We start from the raw sequence: 21408 nt of genomic DNA, 5'->3' as shown, positions 1-21408 counted from the left end.
GCTCCTTTCCTCCCCCTGCCCTTCCTTCACTGCCTGTCTCAGGCCCGGGCAGGAGCGGCTGCTCCGTGTCAGGGCGGTAGCACTAGACAGGCCTCTGAGGGTGAAGCAAGCTCTCCTGGTTGGCACAGTACCCAGCAGAGGGAGGTGCGGAATCTGTGGGGATGAGCGTAAGGTGGGAGTTTAATACGTGGGGGGAGAAAGCAGGTGAGAGACTCGGGGGAGCTAGGGGTCAGAATGCATGATGTGGCCTCAGCCCTGCACAGGCCCCTGGTGGCCCTGTCCGATGGAGACTGCGGTGCCTTTCCCCGCAGATTGAGGAGGTTGCCTGGAGCTATGTCGGGGGCTGGACTGGGCAAGGTGGTTCCAAACTTGGGACTAAAAGGTAAGTGGCATTACAGGAACGTCACGCTCTGGTCACCCTTTAGAGGTGCCCCTTGGAATTTGAGTATCGGGGCCCTCTGTTCCCACCCTCACTGTTGCTTAGCAAGAGCACCCATAGCCACCCAGACCTCTCTCAGCTTCTCCTGCATCTTCCAGCCCTGCCGCATCCGTGCCCGGGGCAGAGGGGAAAGGCAGCACAGGGCAAGAAATGGTCAGCAAGACTCCTTCTGACTCTAGTTTTTCCTTCCTTCAAATTTGCTGTTCCTGCTCCTAATTCCCCTGCTAAACTAGGACTCTGCCCAAGAAGAACTTTGAACAGATCAGCGCAAACATAACCAAGTTTAACATTCAGGGCCTTGTCATCATTGGGGGCTTTGAGGTGAGTGCCCACTGTCACCACTCCCCCCTCCCTTCCTCCATCCCTCCCTCCCCAGCCCTGGCCTCTCCCCCATTCATCGCCCCTCTGTACCTCCCCCGCGCAGGCTTACACAGGGGGCCTGGAGCTGATGGAGGGCCGGAAGCAGTACGACGAGCTCTGCATCCCGTTTGTGGTCATCCCCGCCACGGTGTCCAACAACGTCCCTGGCTCGGACTTCAGCATCGGGGCCGACACAGCCCTCAACACCATCTGCACGGTGCGAGCCCACTGCCGCTTCCTGGCCCCTTCGCCCAGGCTCAAGTAGTGCAGGCATTTCTTCAGACTGTATGTAACCAGACACACAGTGTTCTAAGTGCTCTCTAACTTGTGAACTCCCCCCTACCCTGGTGGTGTACATGTGTGCTGCTACTCTGCGCACACACACACACACCCCCGCCTCCAGAATTGCACTGCTACTCTGCATCCCAGAATTTTTTTTCTGAGAGCCCCATTTGCCTACCCTGAGCAACAGAAAGAGTGGGCATGAGCTCCTTCCCAGGAAAGCTGTTTCTCAGTGGGGTGGGAAATACGCTTTCTGGCCTGGACTGTAAGAACTTGAGGAGGTTTAGGGTATCTGCCAGGCTGGGGACAATAAAGTTCAGAGTTGACATAATGGCAGGCTTCAGCGAAGTGCTAAGCATCCAAGGCCTGCCCGTCTCTCTCTCCGACCCACCCGCTGTCTTGCAGACCTGTGATCGCATCAAGCAGTCGGCTGCAGGCACCAAGCGGCGGGTGTTTATCATTGAGACGATGGGTGGCTACTGTGGCTACCTGGCCACCATGGCGGGGCTGGCAGCCGGTGCCGATGCAGCCTACATCTTTGAGGAGCCCTTCACCATCCGGGACCTGCAGGTAGAGGAGAGCCCACTCGGCAGCTTCCCCAGCCCCATCCCGACACATTGTGCCCTCCGGTGAGGCCAGAACTAACTGGTCTGTAGGGTCCTGCAAGGGCACACCAAAAGGCCCCAGGCAGGCCCTTCCTAGACGCCCTCATAACTGGGCGCCATCCTGAGTCAGGATGCCTTTACGAGCCTCTTATCCTCGCAAGGGGCCTGCAACAGAGGGAGCCCTCTCCATTCTCCAGAGATGGGCTAGAGTTAAGAAACGTCACTGGTTCAGAGAGAGGGTTTGTTCTACTCTTATCACCCATCCCGGTTTCCCTTCATTCCATTTCAGAAATACTGTTATTTCTGGTGGAAGTGCACCCAGCCCCACAGGGCCCCGTTCAACAGTTTCCACACGTACTGCTCAGCGGTACTGGCCTCATGCTTTCTTTGGTGTCCCTGTGGGTGCACAGGGCTGGCTGTTTCCCATAAAGGTAGATGGACAGTAGCGGCGTCTCTCATCTCCTGTGCCTGATGTGGTCAGGGCCCCGTCTGTGCTTCCTGGGGTCGCAGTCTCGGTGCTAAACATTGGGTGTCACCGGTGTGAAGAATGTACACAGCTAATCACCCGCCGGCTCAGACATTTCTGCATGTGACCCTGTCATCATCGCAACTCTGAGGGGGTACCTTCCCCTTGTGGGTGGGCACTGACTCCCGTTTCACAGAAGGACCTCATGATCCTTTCTAAGATCCCAGTATATTCCAGGAGAACACACAGTGGGCAGTTGGGGGGGGGGGCAGCAGCCTGAGGGGACCCCCCACTCTGAATCCGGCCAGCTCCTGCCAACAGTGGAGGGCGGGGTCTGGCGCCATCACCCCTAACTCACAGCCCAAGAGAAAGGAAGGCGCTCGCTCTTCCGGGTGAGTCCCCGGCTAGTACCCTTTGGATAGGCCTGCGTGAACAGAGCCAGCTCTCCGAGGCACGTGGGGAGAGCCAGCAAGGGCAGCTGGAGGGGGCCTGGCGAGGGGCGAGGACCCACACGGTTTCTATGACACTCTCTAACTCATCCACTTCCCGTTCAGCTGGCCTTAACTGGCGTCTTGGTTAAAATTCCAGCCTGCACTGAACTGCTTCAAGGAATCAGGCAGAGCTCAGGCCCAGGGTTGCAAACTACTCCCGTCCCCCTTGCTCTCCCTTCTGACAGAGGCCCAGAGTGGAAGAGAGCTCAGCGCCCTAGCCAGCCCTCCTCCACAGCTCGGGTCAGCGTGGCCCTTACTGTTTCATTTGCAGGCGAACGTTGAGCATCTGGTGCAAAAGATGAAAACGACCGTGAAAAGGGGCCTGGTGCTAAGGTACCTCACCCAGGGTTTGTTCCTAAGAAAAGAAAACAAACTCAAGCCTGGGCCTAAACCCATAGAACCTACAATGCCCAAGATGGTGGCTGGGACACCCTGAGCAATCGATGGATGCAAAGTGGGGTGGGAGGGGGGCAGCTTGGGCTCCACAGTAAATAGAAAAGGGAAGAACAGGCCACCAAGGCTTGGAGGGGGTGGAGAGATGAGACAACTAAGTCCTGCGATTTGGGTCTCTGCCCGGCAGGAATGAGAAGTGCAATGAGAACTATACCACTGACTTCATTTTCAACCTCTACTCCGAGGAGGGCAAGGGCATCTTCGACAGCAGGAAGAATGTGCTTGGCCACATGCAGCAGGTAGGCCAGGCGTCCCCAGCCATGCCCCTCCGCAAACCCTGAGCAGCCAGTGAGGCGCTTCCGGCCTTCTGCAGTGTGCGGGAGGCTCTATGGGCCACCCTGGAGAATGGGCCTGCAACCTCTTAGCGCTATAGAATCACAACTTCTCCAACCGGGAAATGAAACTGTCTGATCCACCCTCTGCACTTAGGGCACAGTTCCTTAGCCTTGGGGCAGGAGCATCTTGGGCATTGTAGGTACGTTGGTTTAGTAACAGCTCTGGAATCTCCCACCCACTAGATGCCATTAGCACCTTCCGCCAGGTGAACACAGTCTTTAGAGACTGCCAGATATTGCCTGGGGACAAGGTGGTCCCCCAAGATAGCTGATGAAAAAGGAGGCCTGTGGGAGACATTGTTTCCCAGGTCACTCATCGAGTCAGGGCCAGAACAGGGCCAGAACGAGGCTCGTGCATGCTCTCTTCCTTCTTGGCACCATGTTGTCACCAGAAACCGACCAAATAAGTACAGGTCCCTTCCTGTGCTGGGCTCCCACTGGGGCTTCCAGGGGGAAGGGATGAAAGGATGCCTTCCCTTCCCTCACATGCTCTTGCTGCTCAAGGTTGGTCCCACTCCCAGATGACCCTGCCGGGTCCCAAGTCCCCCCACCTGATGCCTTGTAAGTGTTGACCTTCCTTATCTCCAAATGAATTCCCAAGGTCTCCGTTTGAAGGAGTGTATCAGCTTTGATTCAGGTCCCATCATTGGGAGACTGACGTCACAGGTGCTCCTGGTTGAGAGGACGAAGGTGGGGAAAGAGAAGGCGTATTACTGGATAACGTTTGAAGATCGGTCCATGTCTTTCCCTACCCTTCTCGCATACTTCCGAGAAAATCTTTGTGAAGAGCCAAGCTTTGGCTTGCTTACCCAAAGGCGGCCCATTTGAACTCACCAGGAGGTGCCTCAGAAGGCAGGCCTGGTGATCTGCTTCCAAAGGTCACCACCTTGGAAACGCTGCAGTCTGCACACATGGGCCACCCCAGTCGGCCCCGACTCGATGGCAACTAACTTCAGCAACCTAGGCCAGCCAGGTTGGGCCACAAGCAACACTTTAGTGTCATCAGTGATGGACAGGGACTTACCAAGATCTGACAGCTACAGAGCTAGGGTAGAGAACTGGGGAACCTTTCACCCCATTTACCTTAACCAGTTGCTCCTAAGAACTCAAATCCTCACACACTGCCTTTGAGGCAGCTCTGACTCACAGCAATCCCATGGGGCAGGGAGATCCACCCCTGTGGGATCCGAGACTACTCTTCATGGGCGTAGAGCAAGGGGCAGCTGGTGGTTTCCAGCTCCGGACTTTGCGGGTAGCAGGCCAGTGAGTAATCTTCGACACCCCCAGCTGCGGCTGGTTGCTGCTCTTCCTGTGCTCACACAGGCTGGACACTCCCCCGCAGACCTGCAGGTTCCTGCCTCTGCCGACACCAGCCTGCCTCGCCCTGCTGTCTGTGTGTCTCCGCGGCCACATCGTTAGAGCCCTTCGCTCTGTAACTCTTAGGGTTGACTTTCCAGGGTGGCAGCCCAACTCCGTTCGACAGGAATTTTGCCACTAAGATGGGTGCCAAAGCTATGAACTGGATGTCCGTGAAAATCAAGGAGAGTTACCGTAATGGTAAGTGGGGTGGCTGGGTTGGGGAGCCCCCTGACCCCCACAGAAATGGGCTCCTCAGTGGGGAGGCTGACGGGGCATCTCCCTCTGGCAGGGCGGATCTTCGCCAACACTCCGGACTCAGGCTGCGTTCTGGGAATGCGGAAGAGGGCCCTGGTCTTTCAACCGGTGACCGAGCTGAAGGACCACACGGATTTTGAGTGAGTCCATCTACGTCCTAGAGCAAGCGGTCCCGCCCTCCCGCACTGTGTCAGGCACCCTCCCCAAGCTGCAGGCTTCCTCTCATTGGAGTAACCACGTCACTCTGTATGCTCTGATCCGAAGGGAGCCTCTGCCCAGCTCCTTCCATGTGTTCGTGGGAACAGTTGGTTGGGGTAGTCAGGATGACCTCACCATCCGCCCCCATCCCTCCATAGGCATCGCATCCCCAAGGAGCAGTGGTGGCTGAAGTTGAGGCCCATCCTGAAAATCCTAGCCAAGTATGAAATTGACTTGGACACCTCGGAGCACGCCCACCTGGAGCACATCAACAGGAAACGCTCTGGGGAGGCCCCCGTCTGAGCTCCGTGAAGGGGATGGATGGATCGCCCCACCGTGGTCCACTCGCCCATGCTAGATCCAAGTGCACATGTTGGCGCCGTAGCTTGTTTCCCTTAGGTTTCCTTTCACTCTGTAACCGCAGCCATTGTCAGCTCTGGCCACGGGGTAGGGCCAGGGCCAGGGGCGGGGAGGGGAGGCCCCTCCTAGGTAGGGTTCCTTGTGACCTCTGCCCCACCTGCCCCAGCTTCAGCTGTCACCCACGGCTGTGCTCTAGTGTCACTGCCCCATTTCAGTTACTCGGTTAGAATTTTCCTTAAAAATAAGCTTTATTTATTTGTTTCCCTGTAATAACGACGTCTCGGCGCCCTTGAGTACGGTGACAAGCTGTAACCACACTAATAAATGCCAACTGGCCACCGTGCTGCTGGTTCTCGCTCCTCCACTAGCATGCTGCCAGGCATCAGCCTGGGCGGCCCCGTGCCCGAGTGCTGCCCACGGGTCACCCCTGCACCTTCCCCCCATTGCTTGGATGGTGTTGTGCAGATTCTCCGGTCTTTCCCCAGCAGGTTCCCAGAAAGCGGCACCCCTTGTCTGCACTCCATGCTGGTCCCTCCTCATCTACAGCCAGGTCGACGCTGCGGCCCCTCACGTGGTGTTTTGCCTGTGATCACACACCCAATGTCCACAGGTGCTTTTTTCCAGCCTTCCCAAGGGCTCTGCTCCGCCCCTACCCGTACCCAGGCTCCTTCCGTCCCAGCCGGTTCTGTCGGCTCCCACCTGGAGGAAAGCCAGGCTCCCTTTGATGGAAGCGGCGTGCGTGCGTGCGTGCGTGCGTGGGGTGGGGGTAGAGACCCCAGCCCGGGATGTGGTTTGAGAGGTGGGCTGGATGTTACTCTGGAAAGACGCCAGTTGTTCTTCAGCTGCAGCTTGTCTTCTGTTTCAAGAAGAACAGCTGCCGCTTCCTCCTCAGTGCCCAGGCAGTCACTGTGGGGCAGGGCCCCGGGAACCAGGGCGGGAGCCTCCTCTCAGTTGACAGGGTGGCGCCCCATTTTAATCTCAGGTTTAAGATCCACTTTCACCGCCTATACCCTGACTCAGCGCAGGCACACACAGCCCTCCCAGCCAGGGTAGTTTCCTCCTTTGCCTGTCAAAACGAGGAGGAGGTTCAAGGGCTTAAAACAAAACACCACCAAAAAAAACGGTCCTGGCGATTCTGAATCACAGGCTCCCTGTAGGTAGAGTGTAGCTGCCTCATAGACTTTCCAAGGTTGTCTGCACAAAGCAGGCTGCTGTGTTTCTCAGGCGGGTTCAAACCGCTGACTTTGTGGTTAGCAGTGGAACGCTTAGCCTCTACACCCGCAGGGCTCCACAGGGCTGAGGAAGGGCTTATCCCTGTGCACCACTTTTGCCGGCTGATCACCCTAAAAACAGTTCTGAAGAGAGAACGAGAAGGCGTGTTGTAAGAGTCCGCAATGAAAGCCGCCAAAGGACAAGCAACTGAGAGCAAATATGAATTACTGTGCTGAGCATTTTACACGTTATCACCGGATTCCCCAAACAGCCTTACGGAGAGGAGGGTGGCAGCCCCGAGGCAGAGATAAGAACTCAGGGTGAGTACATCTGTCTCCAGCCTGTCTTCAACAAGGCTGGAGCTCAGACCCAGTTCTGGCAACTCGTCTCTGCTAGGCGATGCCAAAGCCAACCCCATCGTTGCCGGAATGGGTTGGAAGCCGGGAAGTTCAGGTGCTCGCTCGCGCAGCAGCTCTGGGTGGTAATCTGGAAGAGTGATGTGCTTCTGGTGTAGTTTCTTGTTCTAACATCTTCCATCCTGGAACTGCGGGCTTAGGGAAATAATGAGGAGGGGCGGGATGGCTGGGGGGAACGGCCCTCTGTAAGGTAAAAAATGATCCATCATTTGTAGAGTTGGGAAATTTAGGATCACGCTAGAGAAACAACAGTGAGGACATCACTGAAAAATACGAATCGTTCTCAGATCAAGATCAGTGAAATAGGTTAAACTCAAACTCGTACGTGCAAGGGAAGGATTTATTAGCCACGGGCTGCATGATCGATTAATGAGAAAGCAGGACCCCATCCCCATGTGAACAGGGTATTTTCCCTCTCCAGAATAGCATGAGAATGAAATGTTATTCTCAAGCCTCGCCCGAGTATTAGTCACCCGAGGCGCACTTACATTTTATTGGGAGCTGTTACAGGCATCACAGCATCCATCGTTCGGTCCCATCAAGCAGCGTTGTACAGCTGCTACCAAAGCCGAGCACTTTAAAGTTTGTCACCCTAGAATATACTCCGTAGAACATTTGACCAAAAACAAAAAACAGCCCCCCAAAGCTCAGCAGGCGGGAAGGGGCAAGAGGGCAAATGGAAACCCGGAGCCTGGGGAGGGAGAGGCAAGAGTGGGGTTACACTGAAGGATTGCAACTAATGTTACTAAATTGCCCTGTGAAAACGTGAGCACGCTCCTTCCTGGCCCACGTCCATTAAAGCATCTCTGGAGGCCAGGCCCAGGCCTCAGTGTTTTCAGAGGTGTTGAAGGGAGGCCCAATGAGGAGCTCAACTGGAGAAGCCCTGGCGAGAGCAGCCTCTGAAAATGAATAACCACCCAGGTCCCTAAACAGGCCAGGGGCATTCCTGGCTGCAGCGTTCCTGAGCAGCTCCCTTGGTGAGCTAATGTGCAGCAGAGGGTACAAGCCATAAAGGCAGTAATTCCAAATAAGGCGTTGGGGGGGAGGCTTCTCCAAGTCACTGCCCTCTTCCAGTTCTCTCCAAGGGCATGCTGAGACCCTGGCCAAGGGGAAAGGGTGGGGTGGAGACACCCACTGAAGACCTGGCTAGGAGTGGAAGAAAATGCGGAGAAAAGCAGGGACAATACACCAAGCCTGGTTTTAGAAATATTTATTTACTGAAGTGGGCAAAACACAACAGCAAAAAGTCAAAACCAGACATACTTTATGAAATTAGTGTCAACACATTCATTTTCTTTATAGCTTTATTTATTTATTCTTTTAATTTGTAACTGGCCATCTAAGACCAGTAACAACTTGATCTAGTTTAGGAATATGGAGGAGTATTGTAGCTAAGTTTGTGGGAGAATTCTATTCACTTTTCCCCCCACAAAAATTGAAGCCCCCTCATATTGTTGACTGTAAGAAATCTTTTAAGAGGGTAGATGGGTCATTTCAAAAGAAACTCTTAAAAACTGTTCCCCCACTCCTTACCCAGCCTACACCCACCCCCAACCCCCAAGTCTTGTGCAGACTGATAAAAAGCAGTTTCCAAAACAATGAAATGAAAAACAATCCCCACCTCTTAGCAGGGCAAATTAGCTTTCCATGGAGAATGGAGGAGACCCTTGGAAAGTGAAAGAGCAAATGCCTTTTTCTACAACGAGGTGCAAGAAATGCCTGCTAAGTCCCATTCGAGCAAACTCCGTTTGAGGGAGGGGAGCGACGTGGACCGTGTGGGAAGCATTACAGTAACCACTGCAGCCTGGGCAGACGGGGGAAGAGTGAAGCCCGCAGTCTCCAGGGACGGGGTTGGGGCTGGGGCTGCCCGTGACGTGGCTCTCGGGGGTCGGGGAGGTCTTTGGGCCCAATCGGACTCTGCACACCACTAGAGGCCGCAGAGACCTTCGTCTCTGGGTCAAAACCAGATGTTCACTGGCATTGTGTTTTCTTAAACTCGTCACAGACCAAGAATGGTCCGGGGAAAATCAAACACATGCTTTAAACGCTTTTTGAATTCCTAGAGAAATGCAATCGCACCGTTCGCGAGTCTTTCCCTGGAGGGAGGGACGGGAGGACAAGGCAGACTGCTCTTTCACAGGGTGCAATAGAAAAAGCAAGCAAGCAATAAACAGAAAACAAGAGTGAGGGCCTTTTTTTTTTTTCCTGGTTATGTTGTTTGATCGGTTGGCTGGTTTGGAGAAGGGGGTGGCGTGTGGGTTATTGTTCTGACACGTTGCCGCCAAATGATAAACTGCGCAGCAGCAGTGGCTGCTTGTCCTGTTTTCCATACCGAAGACACAGTCCACGGGGCACCCCTCACTCGGAGGAGTCGCCCCCTCGGTGGTACAAGCGCCCCCTCCAAGCTATTCTACGAGCAGCAGGTATTCCTTCAGGGAAGCTGGCAGGGGGAGGCCCTTCACTGCTTCTGGCAGGTACTGGAGCCCCAGGCTGCGGCGCACGGCATAGCGGGACAGGGTCTTTAGCGTGCCCGGGGCCGAGCACAGAACGGTCAGTTTCTCACACAGCTGCTGGTCTCTGGCCACCTCTCGGGGCATGGTGCCGTTTTTCCGTAGCTCAAAGTGTCCAACAGCTCGGTGGAGGAGCTCAAAGCAAGAGTCCTCTTTCTCGGTTCCGAGTCCCCTGACCAGCAGAGCCACCAGGCGGGAGATGGGTGTCTGGCCTTTCAGGTTGACGACCCTGACCTCTGCCCCGTAGTCGAGGAGGATGCTGACGCTCTCCAGGTTTCCCTTCATGGCAGCCCAGCTGAGTGGCGTGTCATTGTTGTAATCCAGGGCATTAACGGAGGCCCCGCTCTCCAGGAGGGCACGCACGCACTCGGCGTTGTTCTTAAAGGCCGCCCAGTGAAGTGGGGTGTCTCTGTTCCCGTCCAGCGCGTTGGGGTTTGCACCGTACTCCAGCAGGACCTCCACACAAGCCTCGTCCTTCTCAGCTGCATAGTGGAGGGCAGTTCGGTTGTAGCCGTCCAGGGCATTCACCTGCAGAGAGGGAGACTGGTGACAGGAGGCAGACACTGGAAGGCAGAGAGGGCAGCAGAGCAGCTGGCATGTTCTTCCCCTCGCCTCTTACAGCAAAGGAGCCCTGCTGGGTGGCTCTGTGAGTTAGGCGCTGGGCCGCTAACCACAAGTTTGGTGGTTCAAACCCACCAGCCACTCCCCAGGAGGAAGATGAAGCTGTGGGCTCCTGTAAAGATTTATAACCTTGGAAACCTACACAGGGTCCCGGGGAGTCAGAACTGACTTGGCCGTGGGGCTTTTCCCCTGCAACATCCTCCACGGGAGGGTCAACGAGCAAGTCCCAGGGAGTCTTGGTGATCAAGGAGCTAAGATAGGCTTCGGAGATCATGGCAAAAGCTCTGTGTAGATCTAATCACAGCGTAAGGGCCTCTACACTTACAACTCCTGGACAGTCAGCAGGCCTGAAGAGGACGAACCGTTAATGTAAACAACCAGCAGACAGTGAGCTGGAGTCGTGGTTCTTAGAGTGACGACCCGGGGTTGTTTTATATACTTGCCACGACATTCGCGTTCTAGCATGGGTATACCAATGTCACCATGCACTCGAAGTGAACGTGGAGGTGGGCAGAGATGGGGCAGAGACTCTAAGAAAATTCGAAGCTCCTAGAGCTCAGGGAATCATTCATGGGAAGATGCTGAAAATATTACCTCAGCTCCCTTTTCCAAGAGCAACTCCACACAGTCGGCATCTGACACCATACAGGCACAGTGCAGGGGCTTCAGCGTGCCGTGGGTACAGTTCACATCTGCTCCCTGCTGGCAGAAGAGACCCCGGTCAGTGTGCAAAGCTCTGGCACGCTGGGCAGGGCGAGAACTAGGGGCAGAGGGAAGTTCAGGTCCTGACTATACCATAAATATACTCCTGGTTTCCAGATTCCACTTTTACAAATTAGATCATTTCAGCGCCGATGCTCAAACCCAGAGAATACAGCAGGGGGTAAATGAGAACAAGTGCCAATCCCTGAGCTCACCCCAGTAGTTTCTCCATAAGGAAGTCTGCCTCTGGGCCTCACTGAGGACCTAAACGGGCATGGGAAAGCACTGTCAGCGGGCAGGGCAGCTGGACCAGAAAACCACCTGTTTTTGGCCACTAGGCTTTGAACATTTCAGGAAAATGAGTGTTAGACTGAAACCAGGAGAACTAGGCGGGCTTTGCGCGTGCTATCACTCAACAGATGGCCACCACGAACTGCGTGGTCATTTAGTGTTCTCTCCGTATTTATTAACATCTTCCAAGAAGCCTCCCATCAGCAGCATTCTGCCCCCCCCCGCCCCCCCAGCCCAAATCTGATCAAGGAGATGGAGATACCACAGGCAGGTCATCATCACGGGAGACTCAGCGGCAGAGTTAGGATTAGGAGGTGACAAAGTCTCTGCTGCTGAGTCTCCTGATAGCACTTTTGTGAGAATGAGCTAATCCACTGTTGCCCTCTTCCTTCTCACTGACGTGCCCCAGAGGAAGGGGCTCCCAGCGATAAGTAAGGAGTTTAAAGGTTATTAAAGTGAATGTACGCATGTAACCATCTGGATGCACTGTCTAATGACCAAGAAATTGTTCTGTACTCAGAGAACAGAGGCTCACACACCAGAATACAAGGGAATTACTAGAGAGTGAATTATCTTAAGATACACATTACCATACATTTGTCTTTTAGGGGCTGATATCCTCACCAGAAGTGCTAGATTTTCTGAAAACAGAAGGCACAGGGACTCTCTTTATGGTATTAAGCCCAGACAGGAAGAAAGGCTCTCAAGGAGATGGAAACCCGCCCTGCTTTGCTTGCCGTCTCCGCCTTCCCTCAGTACATGGAGAGAAAGCTTGGATGGAGCTGAATGGATTCCATGCAGACCATATCCAGACAGGTTTCACAAAGAAAAGGAGGGGTTGCAAAGAACATTCCATGACGGAAAATATCAGGCATACAAAGAGACGGGGAGGAGGGAAGAGAAGCAAAACATAGGGAAATAAATCTTAACAAGTTAATACATTTAAGAAGACCCTTAAATGCAGCCACCCTTGTGACCTTGGATTCAGTCAAGGCTGAAAATCTGTCAACAACAACTAGATCCACCCCCACCCACCCCGTGCGTTTTCCCGCCTTACCTCCCCCCTCATCAAAGCCTTATCCTCCGTCAGGGCACACTCACCCCTCTGATGAGGTCCTCTACATTATCATGTGGGAAGGAACGGATGGCAGCGATGGTTCGAATTAAGCGCTCTGAGAGAGAGTATTTGCTCTGAATGCTCTGCATAATGTACCACATACTGGAACTCATCCAGGCTCAGAGTATGTTCACATGCTCCAAACAGCCTGAAACAAACACGGGTTAGCGTACACAGTACCGCCGAGACACCTGTCCTCAAGGCTGGGGCTCTGAGGCCTTCCCACTACTACAGATTTCCAAAGATCCTGGTTCATAGGCCTTTTTTTCTCAGTCATAAGAAAACACAGATGCTAAAAGTCACTTAGGGAGCTGAATAAATGTGGAGGCCAATGCTTTGATCCTTAGGACTTCTGTCCCACTCTTGACTTGAATCGTCTAGACAAGACTTCTTCAATAGGTATGGAGACACCCAGTGCTATGTGGTTACACAGAGGAGGCAGGGAAGTGGATTTTCAAAGGCTAGAGATATGACAGATACTTCCTTCCTCTTCTGAACCTGTGCGATCTTTATTATTTGTGCCACTTTCAGGTGATTCACTTAAGGCCACTTTTAGGTTAGGTTACCCGCCAAAGACAAATTGACCTTAGTGTACAGTAATTATTACCTAAATAGATTATTACCTGATTAAAGGACAAGGACCTTTTTTATACTCAACTGAAAAGTATCAATGACTCAAATTATGGATTTGCCCCTCTATTTTCCCTAGGCACAGGGTCTCACAAAAAGCACACATTTAATTCCTCAGGGTTGGCTAACGGAGAAAAAGCTAACGCAGCCATTCTTTGCTGGGAAAAGAGGGGGAGGATGCTGTGGACCAGAGGCAGCTGTGTTACTACTAACAGGGCCCCCTCAAGAGGCTTTCATATAAAGTCTTCAGCAAAGGAGGAAACGAGGATACACTTGAAATATTCTAACTGAAAGTGGGAAGCAAAAGTGCAACTGCTCTGGAGTCCGCCGTATAAAACAGGAGGGGAAGCCCGTGGTCACACCAGTCACCTGCACTGTCCAGTGTTAGGAAAGGAAACTTAAGCCTGTACATGGAATTCCTTATTTGAGTAACGGGTTGTTTACGACAACTGAGAAGTAGACTGGGGTAAATGTATCAGAACCACAACATGGCAGATGATGTCAGGACAGAAGGAACACACTTGACTTCAATGCAACCATGTTATATAAGATGGTTCTGCTCTGTCAGAGGTGCGGGGGGGTGGGGGGGTGGCGGGGGACGGACGGGGACGGGACACGACAATTAACAAAGGTGGAACCTTTCTAGGAAAAAAGTGCATTATCAAAAACTGTACAGAAAGCCATCTACAGTAACAACTCTCTAGGTGTACTTGCTTAGGAAATCTGTATTCTTAGAAACTGTTAGCTCCTTGGGGGTAAAGAAAGTATTTCTTTTAATAGCACCTAGCTCATGGCAGGTCTTCAAAAATTACCTTTTAAACCAATGACAGTGTATTACTTTGAACCCTAATAAGTGTAATTCTTCTTATAATGAAGCACATTATAAGTATGATGATTACTAAGGGGATTATAATTTTGGTCATCTCATAATAGACATATTTTGCTTTTTGTATTGGGAAATCCCATTATACATGATGAGATACACTATAAATTCTAATAGTTTCTTTTTTCCTAGTCTGTAGGCATTTACACGTTTCAGAAACATTCAGTAACGATTAATAGCCATTTTCACTTTAATCGAAATGAGTTAAGTAAAAAATACTGTAAGTACCAATGACTCAAATGGCAGATTTGCCCCTCTGTTATGAATGAATGAGTTTACAGGTTTACGTACATGTCTCTGATATTTTTTAACTATTTGAGATTTGGTGTATATTTTAATCTTTCCCGCTTGAGAGAGGACGGTCTACATCTTGTAAATCCATGTGACAAAGAATTAAGTGGGCGGGGAGGGGGGTGCATTTGAGTTAGTGATACCAAGAAAGGGGCATCTACAACTGAAGACATTCCTAACCATTTCTGGGGGCCCGGCATCTTTGAGAAACCGAAGAAACAGCCTGCACTGGTGTTCGGGGGGTTCTTGGGCCCAGACACGGGATCTCTAACCCAGAGTGAGGCCACAAGCTATACTATACTGTCTGATGCTGGCCGGAAAGCTCTCGGTGGAAGATGGAGACTTTGGAGCAGACCGACAGCGTTCCCTGCCAGGAAGGGAGGACCAAGGAAATCCTAACAGGACCTCTCAGAGCACCCGTGCACTGCGAGCCTCTGTTGGGCCCCTTCGTCGGCAACGGCTGAAAGCCCCCTCTCATCCCCGTTCGCTTTCCCTACAGGATCGGGAGAAATCACCAACGGGTTTTTTATGGCGACGCTGGAAACAAGGTGGGAGAGAGGAGACATGCAAGTGCCGGTGCCAGCGAGGCCCGGGCTTGCATCCCGCGAGATGACCGTCGGCCGAGGGCAGAGGCGCCCGGTCCCGCCGCACTGGCCGGGCCTGTCCCGGCTCGCAGCAGCCGGGTCTCTCCGAGACCAGGGCGCGCAAGGCCAGCGCTCGCCCTGCAAGGACGTGCGGTGCCAGTTGGCACATGGGCTCTCAAAAGGTCGCCGCGAGCCGGGCAACCCTGCCGGTGCACCGGGGAAGCCCCCAGCAGCGGACCCAGCCTCGCCCGGGAGCGGCGCCCCAGGACCGGAAGGGAGTCGTACGGCCTCGCGGGGGTGGGGGGTGGGGTGGAAAGCGTTACTGGGGGTGGCGTCCCGGGGCGAGGGACCTGGCTGCAGACGTGCCCGCAGCAGACTCACCGAACCGCCAGGCTGAGCGGGGCAGCGGAGCCGCTGTCAAGGCGTGACCCGGAAGCGGGAGGGGTCGCGGCGGCGCTTCGGTTTCCAGAACCAGCCCGACTCCGGAGGGCGCCTGCGCAGTGACCGGCGCGCCGCGCGCGCCTGCGCAGACCCGCAGCACCCGCTCGCCCACCGAGGCCCGGCGCCCGCGCTGCGCGCTCGTTCCTCCCGAGGCTTTCCGCCGCGGGGAGAGCCCTCGTGGGCGCTGGCCTGCAGCCGACTCCGCACCTGCGGGAACCAGGCCTGCGCGCCCTCGTCTGCCGCCGTCCTGCCCACCGGAGCACCTCCCGCGAAACCAAACCCTGTGCCCACCCCGGCACAGGTGCTTAGAGGTTTCAACGTTTTCAGGAGCTGCCTTTGGGCAAAGAAGAGACTTCAGGGTGTTTTCCAAACCAGGTGTTGGTAGAGGTCCACGTGCCCCGGGACCCCAGCAGGAGATTGCCCGCCCTCCCGCTGAGGAACAAACAACCACTTTCGCGGGGTGGGGGCACAAGGGTTGAGTAAAACGCTGACAGCAACCCTTCCTCCTGGGAGAGCCACGCTGGCACTTCCGAGAGAGCGCGGTACTTGACGTGCAAAGCATAAGCATTCCAAGCACGCTGCCTGCTCTAAGCAACACCATCTAAGGTTTGGAGACCCCTCAGGGGGTCAGACGGCCCATGCAGTTCCCGCCCTGTCCGAGATTTGTACCATCCTATATGCAACCCCTGCCTCCTGGTTTTTAAAGAAGCTGAAATCTAGATTTTTTTAAAAAGGTTAATTCTCCCAAAGTGCAATCGTTTTTGGCAATAATTGTTTTCATTATTTTTAAAATCAGGCGACAATCAGCCTACGCCAGTGATTCTCAAACCTTCCTAATGCTGCAATCTTTAATACAGTTCCTCATGTTGTGGTGAACCCCCCAACAATAAAATTATTTTCGTTGCTACTTCATAAGTAATTTTGCTACTGTTATGAATCGGGCAATCCCTGTGAAAGGGTCGTTCGATCCCACAGGTTGGGAACCACTGGCCTATGCAAGGTCAGTGGTTCCATCACCAAGGGAGAAAGATGAGGCTGTCTGCTCTCATACAGATGTGTAGTTTTGGAAGCCCTATATATAAGGTCTGTTGGAATCTATTAATGGGCAGTGAATTTGTTTGTTTGGGGGAGTGGGGGCTTGGTCACTGGCAGCTCCAGAGTGTTCATGTAATGGGCAGCCCTCTGACTCAAGTGGTGGGTGGAGGGTGTGAGTGTGGGAATGTGTGTCTTGGGGATTGTCTTGAAGCTGTAGTTACATATGAACCACATTGGCTTTACTTAATTTGCAGGCTTACATCACAAAGGGGGCTTGAATGAGATAGTGGCATAGTGGTTACCGTGTTGGTCTGCAATTCCCATGGTGGGGAGTTGGAACCCACCACAGCTCAGTGGGAGGAAAACTGGACTTTCTATTCCCCTAAACAGCTACAGTCAGGAAACCCACAAGGGGTCACTATGAGTCAGCCTTTATTCGGTGATGGTGGATTTGGTTTGGAAGCAGAAGCCCCATTCCCACGCCCGAGCTACCCATTTGGTTATTTTCAGGGGCTGGAAAGAACCCGCTTGGTGCTCAGTGCTTCTGAACCAGCAATCTAGGGCAGAGCCCAGAGATGATGAAACACCCTCCCACACAGACTAGATGTATCTGAGTCTGTGCTGATCCAAAAATGGAGAGATGTATTCTGGGAGCTTCATTCTTTCCCGGCCACCTGCAGAACCCAGGAAGATCAAAGGCATGTCTACAAAGGTATGTCTATGGGAAACAGCACCGATGGCAAGCACTGAAATTGCAGCCCTGTCCAAACATCAAACACCGTTTTGTATTTAACCTTACCACAATATCAGCTGAAAAATACAAATCAAGCTCATTCATCCTTTACTTGACTCATGATGGCTGTGGTAGTTGATTTCACGTCGACCAGACACAGTGGCGAGTGGAGTCTAATTCTCATAGCAGGTGACGGCAACTGCAGTGGTGACTAGAGATTGCTCAGTGGCACCCCCTTCCGGTGGGGTCCAAGGCATGTGCCAGACTTGAGTGCCCTAATCTCATCTGAATTGTTACCTGTCCAACATCCGTATCTGTCTATTCGATCTGGCTGGGGAATTATGAGGTGAGAGGCAGTACTGTAATGAGTCCCATTCCATTTAGCATGTGGGCCAAGGCCTACGCAGCCTCCTCCTCTCTAGACCTAGTGTGGCGATGCTCTACTTAGCACCACCCACAGCTCTCTCAAAGTGGTGTAGAAACTTCATACAACTAGCCTACTGAGGGGGCTTGTGACAGTCGCGCCTTCTTCTTACTCGGCCTAGTGCTAGTTGCTCTCTCTCTGAGAATCCACACCGAACCAGAAGGAGGTCCCTGTTTGCACACGACGAGATAGACGAGATGATAGAGTTAAAACAAGAACCCACTGCTTTTGAGTGGATTTGGGCCCCTCAATCTCTTACAGGAGCAAATTGCTTCATCTTTCTCCTGTGGAGCAGCTGCTAGATTTGAACTATTGACCTTGCATTTAATAGCACAACACATAGCCCACTATGCCACCAGGGCTCCTTGGTGTCAAAGGATCCCATAAATGAAAGTACTGTACCTGAAGGGTAGCATCTCTGGCCCTCCTTCAGCTTTCACCAGAGCCCTGAAAGCTCTTGTCCAATAGCACACGCCAATTTGCATGATGGGAAGTGCTCAAGACAGCACCGAAGACCTAGATTTTCGTCCTGGCTCTGAGGTTGATTAATGATTTCATTTCTCTGGGCAGCAGTGTTCACATTTGTAAAGTGAGGGGTTGACCGAGATGATCTCTAAAGATCCTTCTAGTTGTCCAATTTCGGATTCTACCAAACTAGGAAAATACTTCTGCTTTCAAACGTTTTACACTGTAGTCCAAAGAAGAAGAGCTTTGCAACTATCCCACGACTCCTATGTTAACGGAACCAGTAAGGAGGCAGCAGGGTCTACATTATGTTGGTTCCATTAGGCAAGGTTGATCTCCAGCTTGAAATTTGGAATGTTATTTCTATTTAGAGAGGTTCAAGCACATAGGTAAATGAGAGAGACTGGTGTGATGAATTCTTTCATGTCCATTAGCTACACATACCACATCTTGCCAATCTGTTTACATCTTTTTGATTTTTTTATTTATGGGCTGTCCAGTTTCAGGTTTTTTAAATAAACAACTCAATACCCACAGTTGTTATAGCTTTGGGAGAATTTCTTTTTTTTCCTGAGAAGGTATGATTTGACATCCCATTCTAAAACCGTGGAATATTGAATATTCATTTTCTCCTTGAAAAAGGATAAATTGGTGGGTTTGGTTTGAAAGCAGAAGCCCCATTCCTAGTGTTGGAGTCAACTCATTGAGTTTTGGCCCATTCCTTTTTGGAGTGGATGTACCTTTCTTTGCCTGCTGGGTCCACATGCGTTCCCAGTTTTGAGTGTGACCCTAACGTGTGCCGAAGGAGAGGCGTTCCACCTGAGAACTTCTCTAAGGAGTAGCAGCAGCTCTCTGGCCAGAACTCATCACTCGACCCTCTGCCTCAAGGCCCTCATCCTTCTCCTTCAAGGATGACCTGGGTAATGTTGACGGCAAAGTTTCCCTTCGGTCCTTTCCACAGAAAGGTGGCTTCAGTAAGTAGAAACGCCTTCCAAGCAATCTCTGCTTTTCTCCCCAAAGAAAAAGAACAGAATCCAAGGGAAGTTTGAGAAACCCAAACCGTGAAGGCAGAAGAGGGGAATCAACCAAAAGCAATAGGAGAGTGAAAAAATGAGATCTGAGGGTCAGACTAGGTGGGCAAAATAGTACTGCGGTTTTTCTTTACTTTGAATTTCATCTGTTTGGGGAGGGGTCATGGCGCATTACACGGTCCGCATATCTAGACACAATATAATATCATGCAAACACCCAGTTATGGTATTAATACTAGTCACTTTACCTGCCTCAGCAAGTTATTTTTCTTAGCTAAGTCTCCACTTTCCCATAGTTACAATGGAGACGAGTAGTAAACTTGACCCCCAAGGGTTAATCTCACAAAAAAAAGAGTTCACATTCTAAAAAGTAGGTTTCTCGACTGAATAAATATTGTTTATTATTTATGTTATCTTTATATCATTTTTGCGTGTATTTGAGATTACCCACTGACTACTTCTCCCAATGGCATTGTGAACACAACTAGAGAAAAGACTGAGACTCCCCCCGCACTTGCTCACCTCCTCTCCTACAGAACAATCCTAGACATGCCAGAAGACAAACAAACAAGCAAACAAACAGAAAGTCAAACTCACTGCCATCGAGTCAATGCCGACTCATCGCAACCTTATAGAATTGGGTAGAACTGCCCCTGTGGGTTGCTGAGATGTTAAGTCTTTACTGGAGTAGAAAGTTCCATCTTACTCTGCGTAAGGTATCGGCTAAATACAAACTACAGTGAACTACCGTGAACGGATTTCACCAATCCAGGAAGAATGGAATGTTTCCATATATTGGCTTGTGGTCCTAAAAAAGAGGTTAGAAGCACATTTAAAAGGAAACATGAAAACAAAAACAGTTGGGGAAACAGAGCAAACAAAAAGGAGAAGGAAGCTCAGAGGAAATATAAGTCTCACGAAAATTAAAAATCCTCTGAGCCCCGAGGAAGCAAGTCCGTGGAGGAAAGAGCAGTATTTCTATGCAGCAGGGCTATGTCATTAGGATGAACAAGGGCTTCTCAGAACCACTTCAGAGGCAGACATGCGCTCATTCAAACGCCACTCTTTTTCTTTTCCCTTTTAATTTCCCTCAAGGCTTGGAGATATTTATGAATTACGGTTTTTAATGAGCTTCCCGCCAATCTTTTAGGATAAGTTTTGGTCGTACAGGCTACTAATATTTTCTACTATCAGGATAATTTAAAAAATATTTCCCAGAGGAAATATGGAGAAAGTTTGCCTGACGGATTTAGAAAAACACAATAAACTATAGCAAAAATAAAAATAACATTGTTTCCCTTGATGTCATCTTAAAAGTCAACTGTTGTTTAGTTTATCTGGTTACAAAAAAGATTCTGTCTAGAATCTTATGTCCTTTTAAGGAAAGAACTGTGTATATGGGATCAAACTGACAACCAGCGGGCCACCCGAAAGGTGAGATGGGAACCTTATCTGACAGTGAGTTGTGTTGCTAAGGAAAGTGAGAAAGGCCGCACTGCTACAAGGTGATTTCTGTCATTGAATTAGATATCCATGACATTATCTCCCCAAGAGTGCAGACAGGAGCACCTAAATTACCTCACAAACCGGAACTGTAATGGATAAACTCTAAACTTAATTCACTGCCACCAAGTCGATGCTGACTTTTTTAAGTTTCCTGTAACTGTTTATGGGACTAGAGAGCCTTGTCTTTCTCCCCAGGAACAGTTGGTGGTTTTGAACTGCCAACCTTGTAGGTCACAGCCTAACATGTAACCACTGCACCAATCAGACAAACTCTAGCAGGAGAGATTTTCAGATTGCCCAAGGCAGGGAAATTAAGGGAGAAATCTCAATTTCTCTGCACATCTGCCTAGTACCATTGTGTGGTCTGCAAAGTCTATAAGCAGAGAAATAAATTACCAGCCTCTGGAATTAATCTCAGGTTTGAGGGGAAAGTTAGATGATCTCAGCATTTTCTGCTCTAGTAGGAGTGTCAAGAGTGTGTCTCCCTCTCCTTCAGGCTTCTTATTCAGAGTGCTGTAATTCCTCCTTTGTTTATTCATCGATGCACCCATTCATTCAGCAAGTATGCATTAAATCCTATTACCATGTTGTGCCTTATGATAACCCCCTAAGATCCTACTGAGAACAATATAGACATGGCTCTTGCCATCAGGGGATTCCAAGTTGGTATGTTAACAAACTAAGAGAAATAATCACTGAATGTTTAAATAATAAAAATAGTCATAAGTTCTATAGAGGAAACGCATAGAGCATAACAGGAGCACTTAATAAAGGGTCTGGTTCAGTCTGGAAGATAAAGAAAAGCTTCCCTGAGCACAGACCTGGAAGAGAGGAAGTATCAGATCAAAGGTGAGGAGAAGATGTGGGGAGTTGACTTTCCAGGTCAGTAGAGCAGTGTATTCAAAGGCCCTCA

General features: G+C 51.3%; 2 protein-coding genes across 8 annotated transcripts in view; one reads left to right on the top strand and one right to left on the bottom strand.

Moving 5' to 3' along the window:
- The window catches only part of PFKM (phosphofructokinase, muscle), a 46903-nt gene extending 40957 nt beyond the window's left edge, over nucleotides 1–5946 (top strand). For both annotated transcript variants that reach the window (XM_004711428.3, XM_045287318.1), the window contains 9 exons: nucleotides 312–382; nucleotides 673–760; nucleotides 864–1016; nucleotides 1487–1651; nucleotides 2915–2976; nucleotides 3224–3335; nucleotides 4889–4988; nucleotides 5080–5185; nucleotides 5402–5946. In XM_004711428.3, coding sequence (XP_004711485.1) covers nucleotides 312–382; nucleotides 673–760; nucleotides 864–1016; nucleotides 1487–1651; nucleotides 2915–2976; nucleotides 3224–3335; nucleotides 4889–4988; nucleotides 5080–5185; nucleotides 5402–5546 — 1002 coding nt within the window. In that variant the 3' untranslated portion in view covers nucleotides 5547–5946. The remainder of the gene's footprint in view (nucleotides 1–311; nucleotides 383–672; nucleotides 761–863; nucleotides 1017–1486; nucleotides 1652–2914; nucleotides 2977–3223; nucleotides 3336–4888; nucleotides 4989–5079; nucleotides 5186–5401) is intronic.
- A 2478-nt stretch (nucleotides 5947–8424) lies between these two features.
- Nucleotides 8425–15322, bottom strand: ASB8 (ankyrin repeat and SOCS box containing 8). Of its 6 annotated transcripts, XM_045287351.1 has the most exons (5): nucleotides 12457–12546; nucleotides 11980–12137; nucleotides 11280–11328; nucleotides 10957–11061; nucleotides 8425–10269 (listed from the first exon to the last, which is right to left on the bottom strand). In XM_045287351.1, the coding sequence occupies exons 4-5, from the start codon at nucleotides 11005–11007 to the stop codon at nucleotides 9637–9639; spliced, it is 684 nt and encodes a 227-aa protein (XP_045143286.1). In that variant the 5' UTR covers nucleotides 11008–11061; nucleotides 11280–11328; nucleotides 11980–12137; nucleotides 12457–12546; the 3' UTR covers nucleotides 8425–9636. The 6 variants fall into 6 exon arrangements, with proteins under 6 accessions (XP_045143286.1, XP_004711484.1, XP_045143285.1 ...); XM_004711427.2 differs by lacking the exons at nucleotides 11280–11328; nucleotides 11980–12137 and adding an exon at nucleotides 15242–15322 and having other exon boundaries at nucleotides 12457–12620; XM_045287350.1 differs by lacking the exon at nucleotides 11280–11328.
- Nucleotides 15323–21408: the final 6086 nt, after the last annotated feature.

This window comes from Echinops telfairi, unplaced genomic scaffold (genome assembly GCF_000313985.2).
Source record: "Echinops telfairi isolate 266 unplaced genomic scaffold, ASM31398v2 ScPeMD7_12;HRSCAF=54, whole genome shotgun sequence".
In the NCBI taxonomy this organism is placed as follows: domain Eukaryota; kingdom Metazoa; phylum Chordata; class Mammalia; order Afrosoricida; family Tenrecidae; genus Echinops; species Echinops telfairi.
This window is presented reverse-complemented; position numbering and strand designations above follow the sequence as displayed.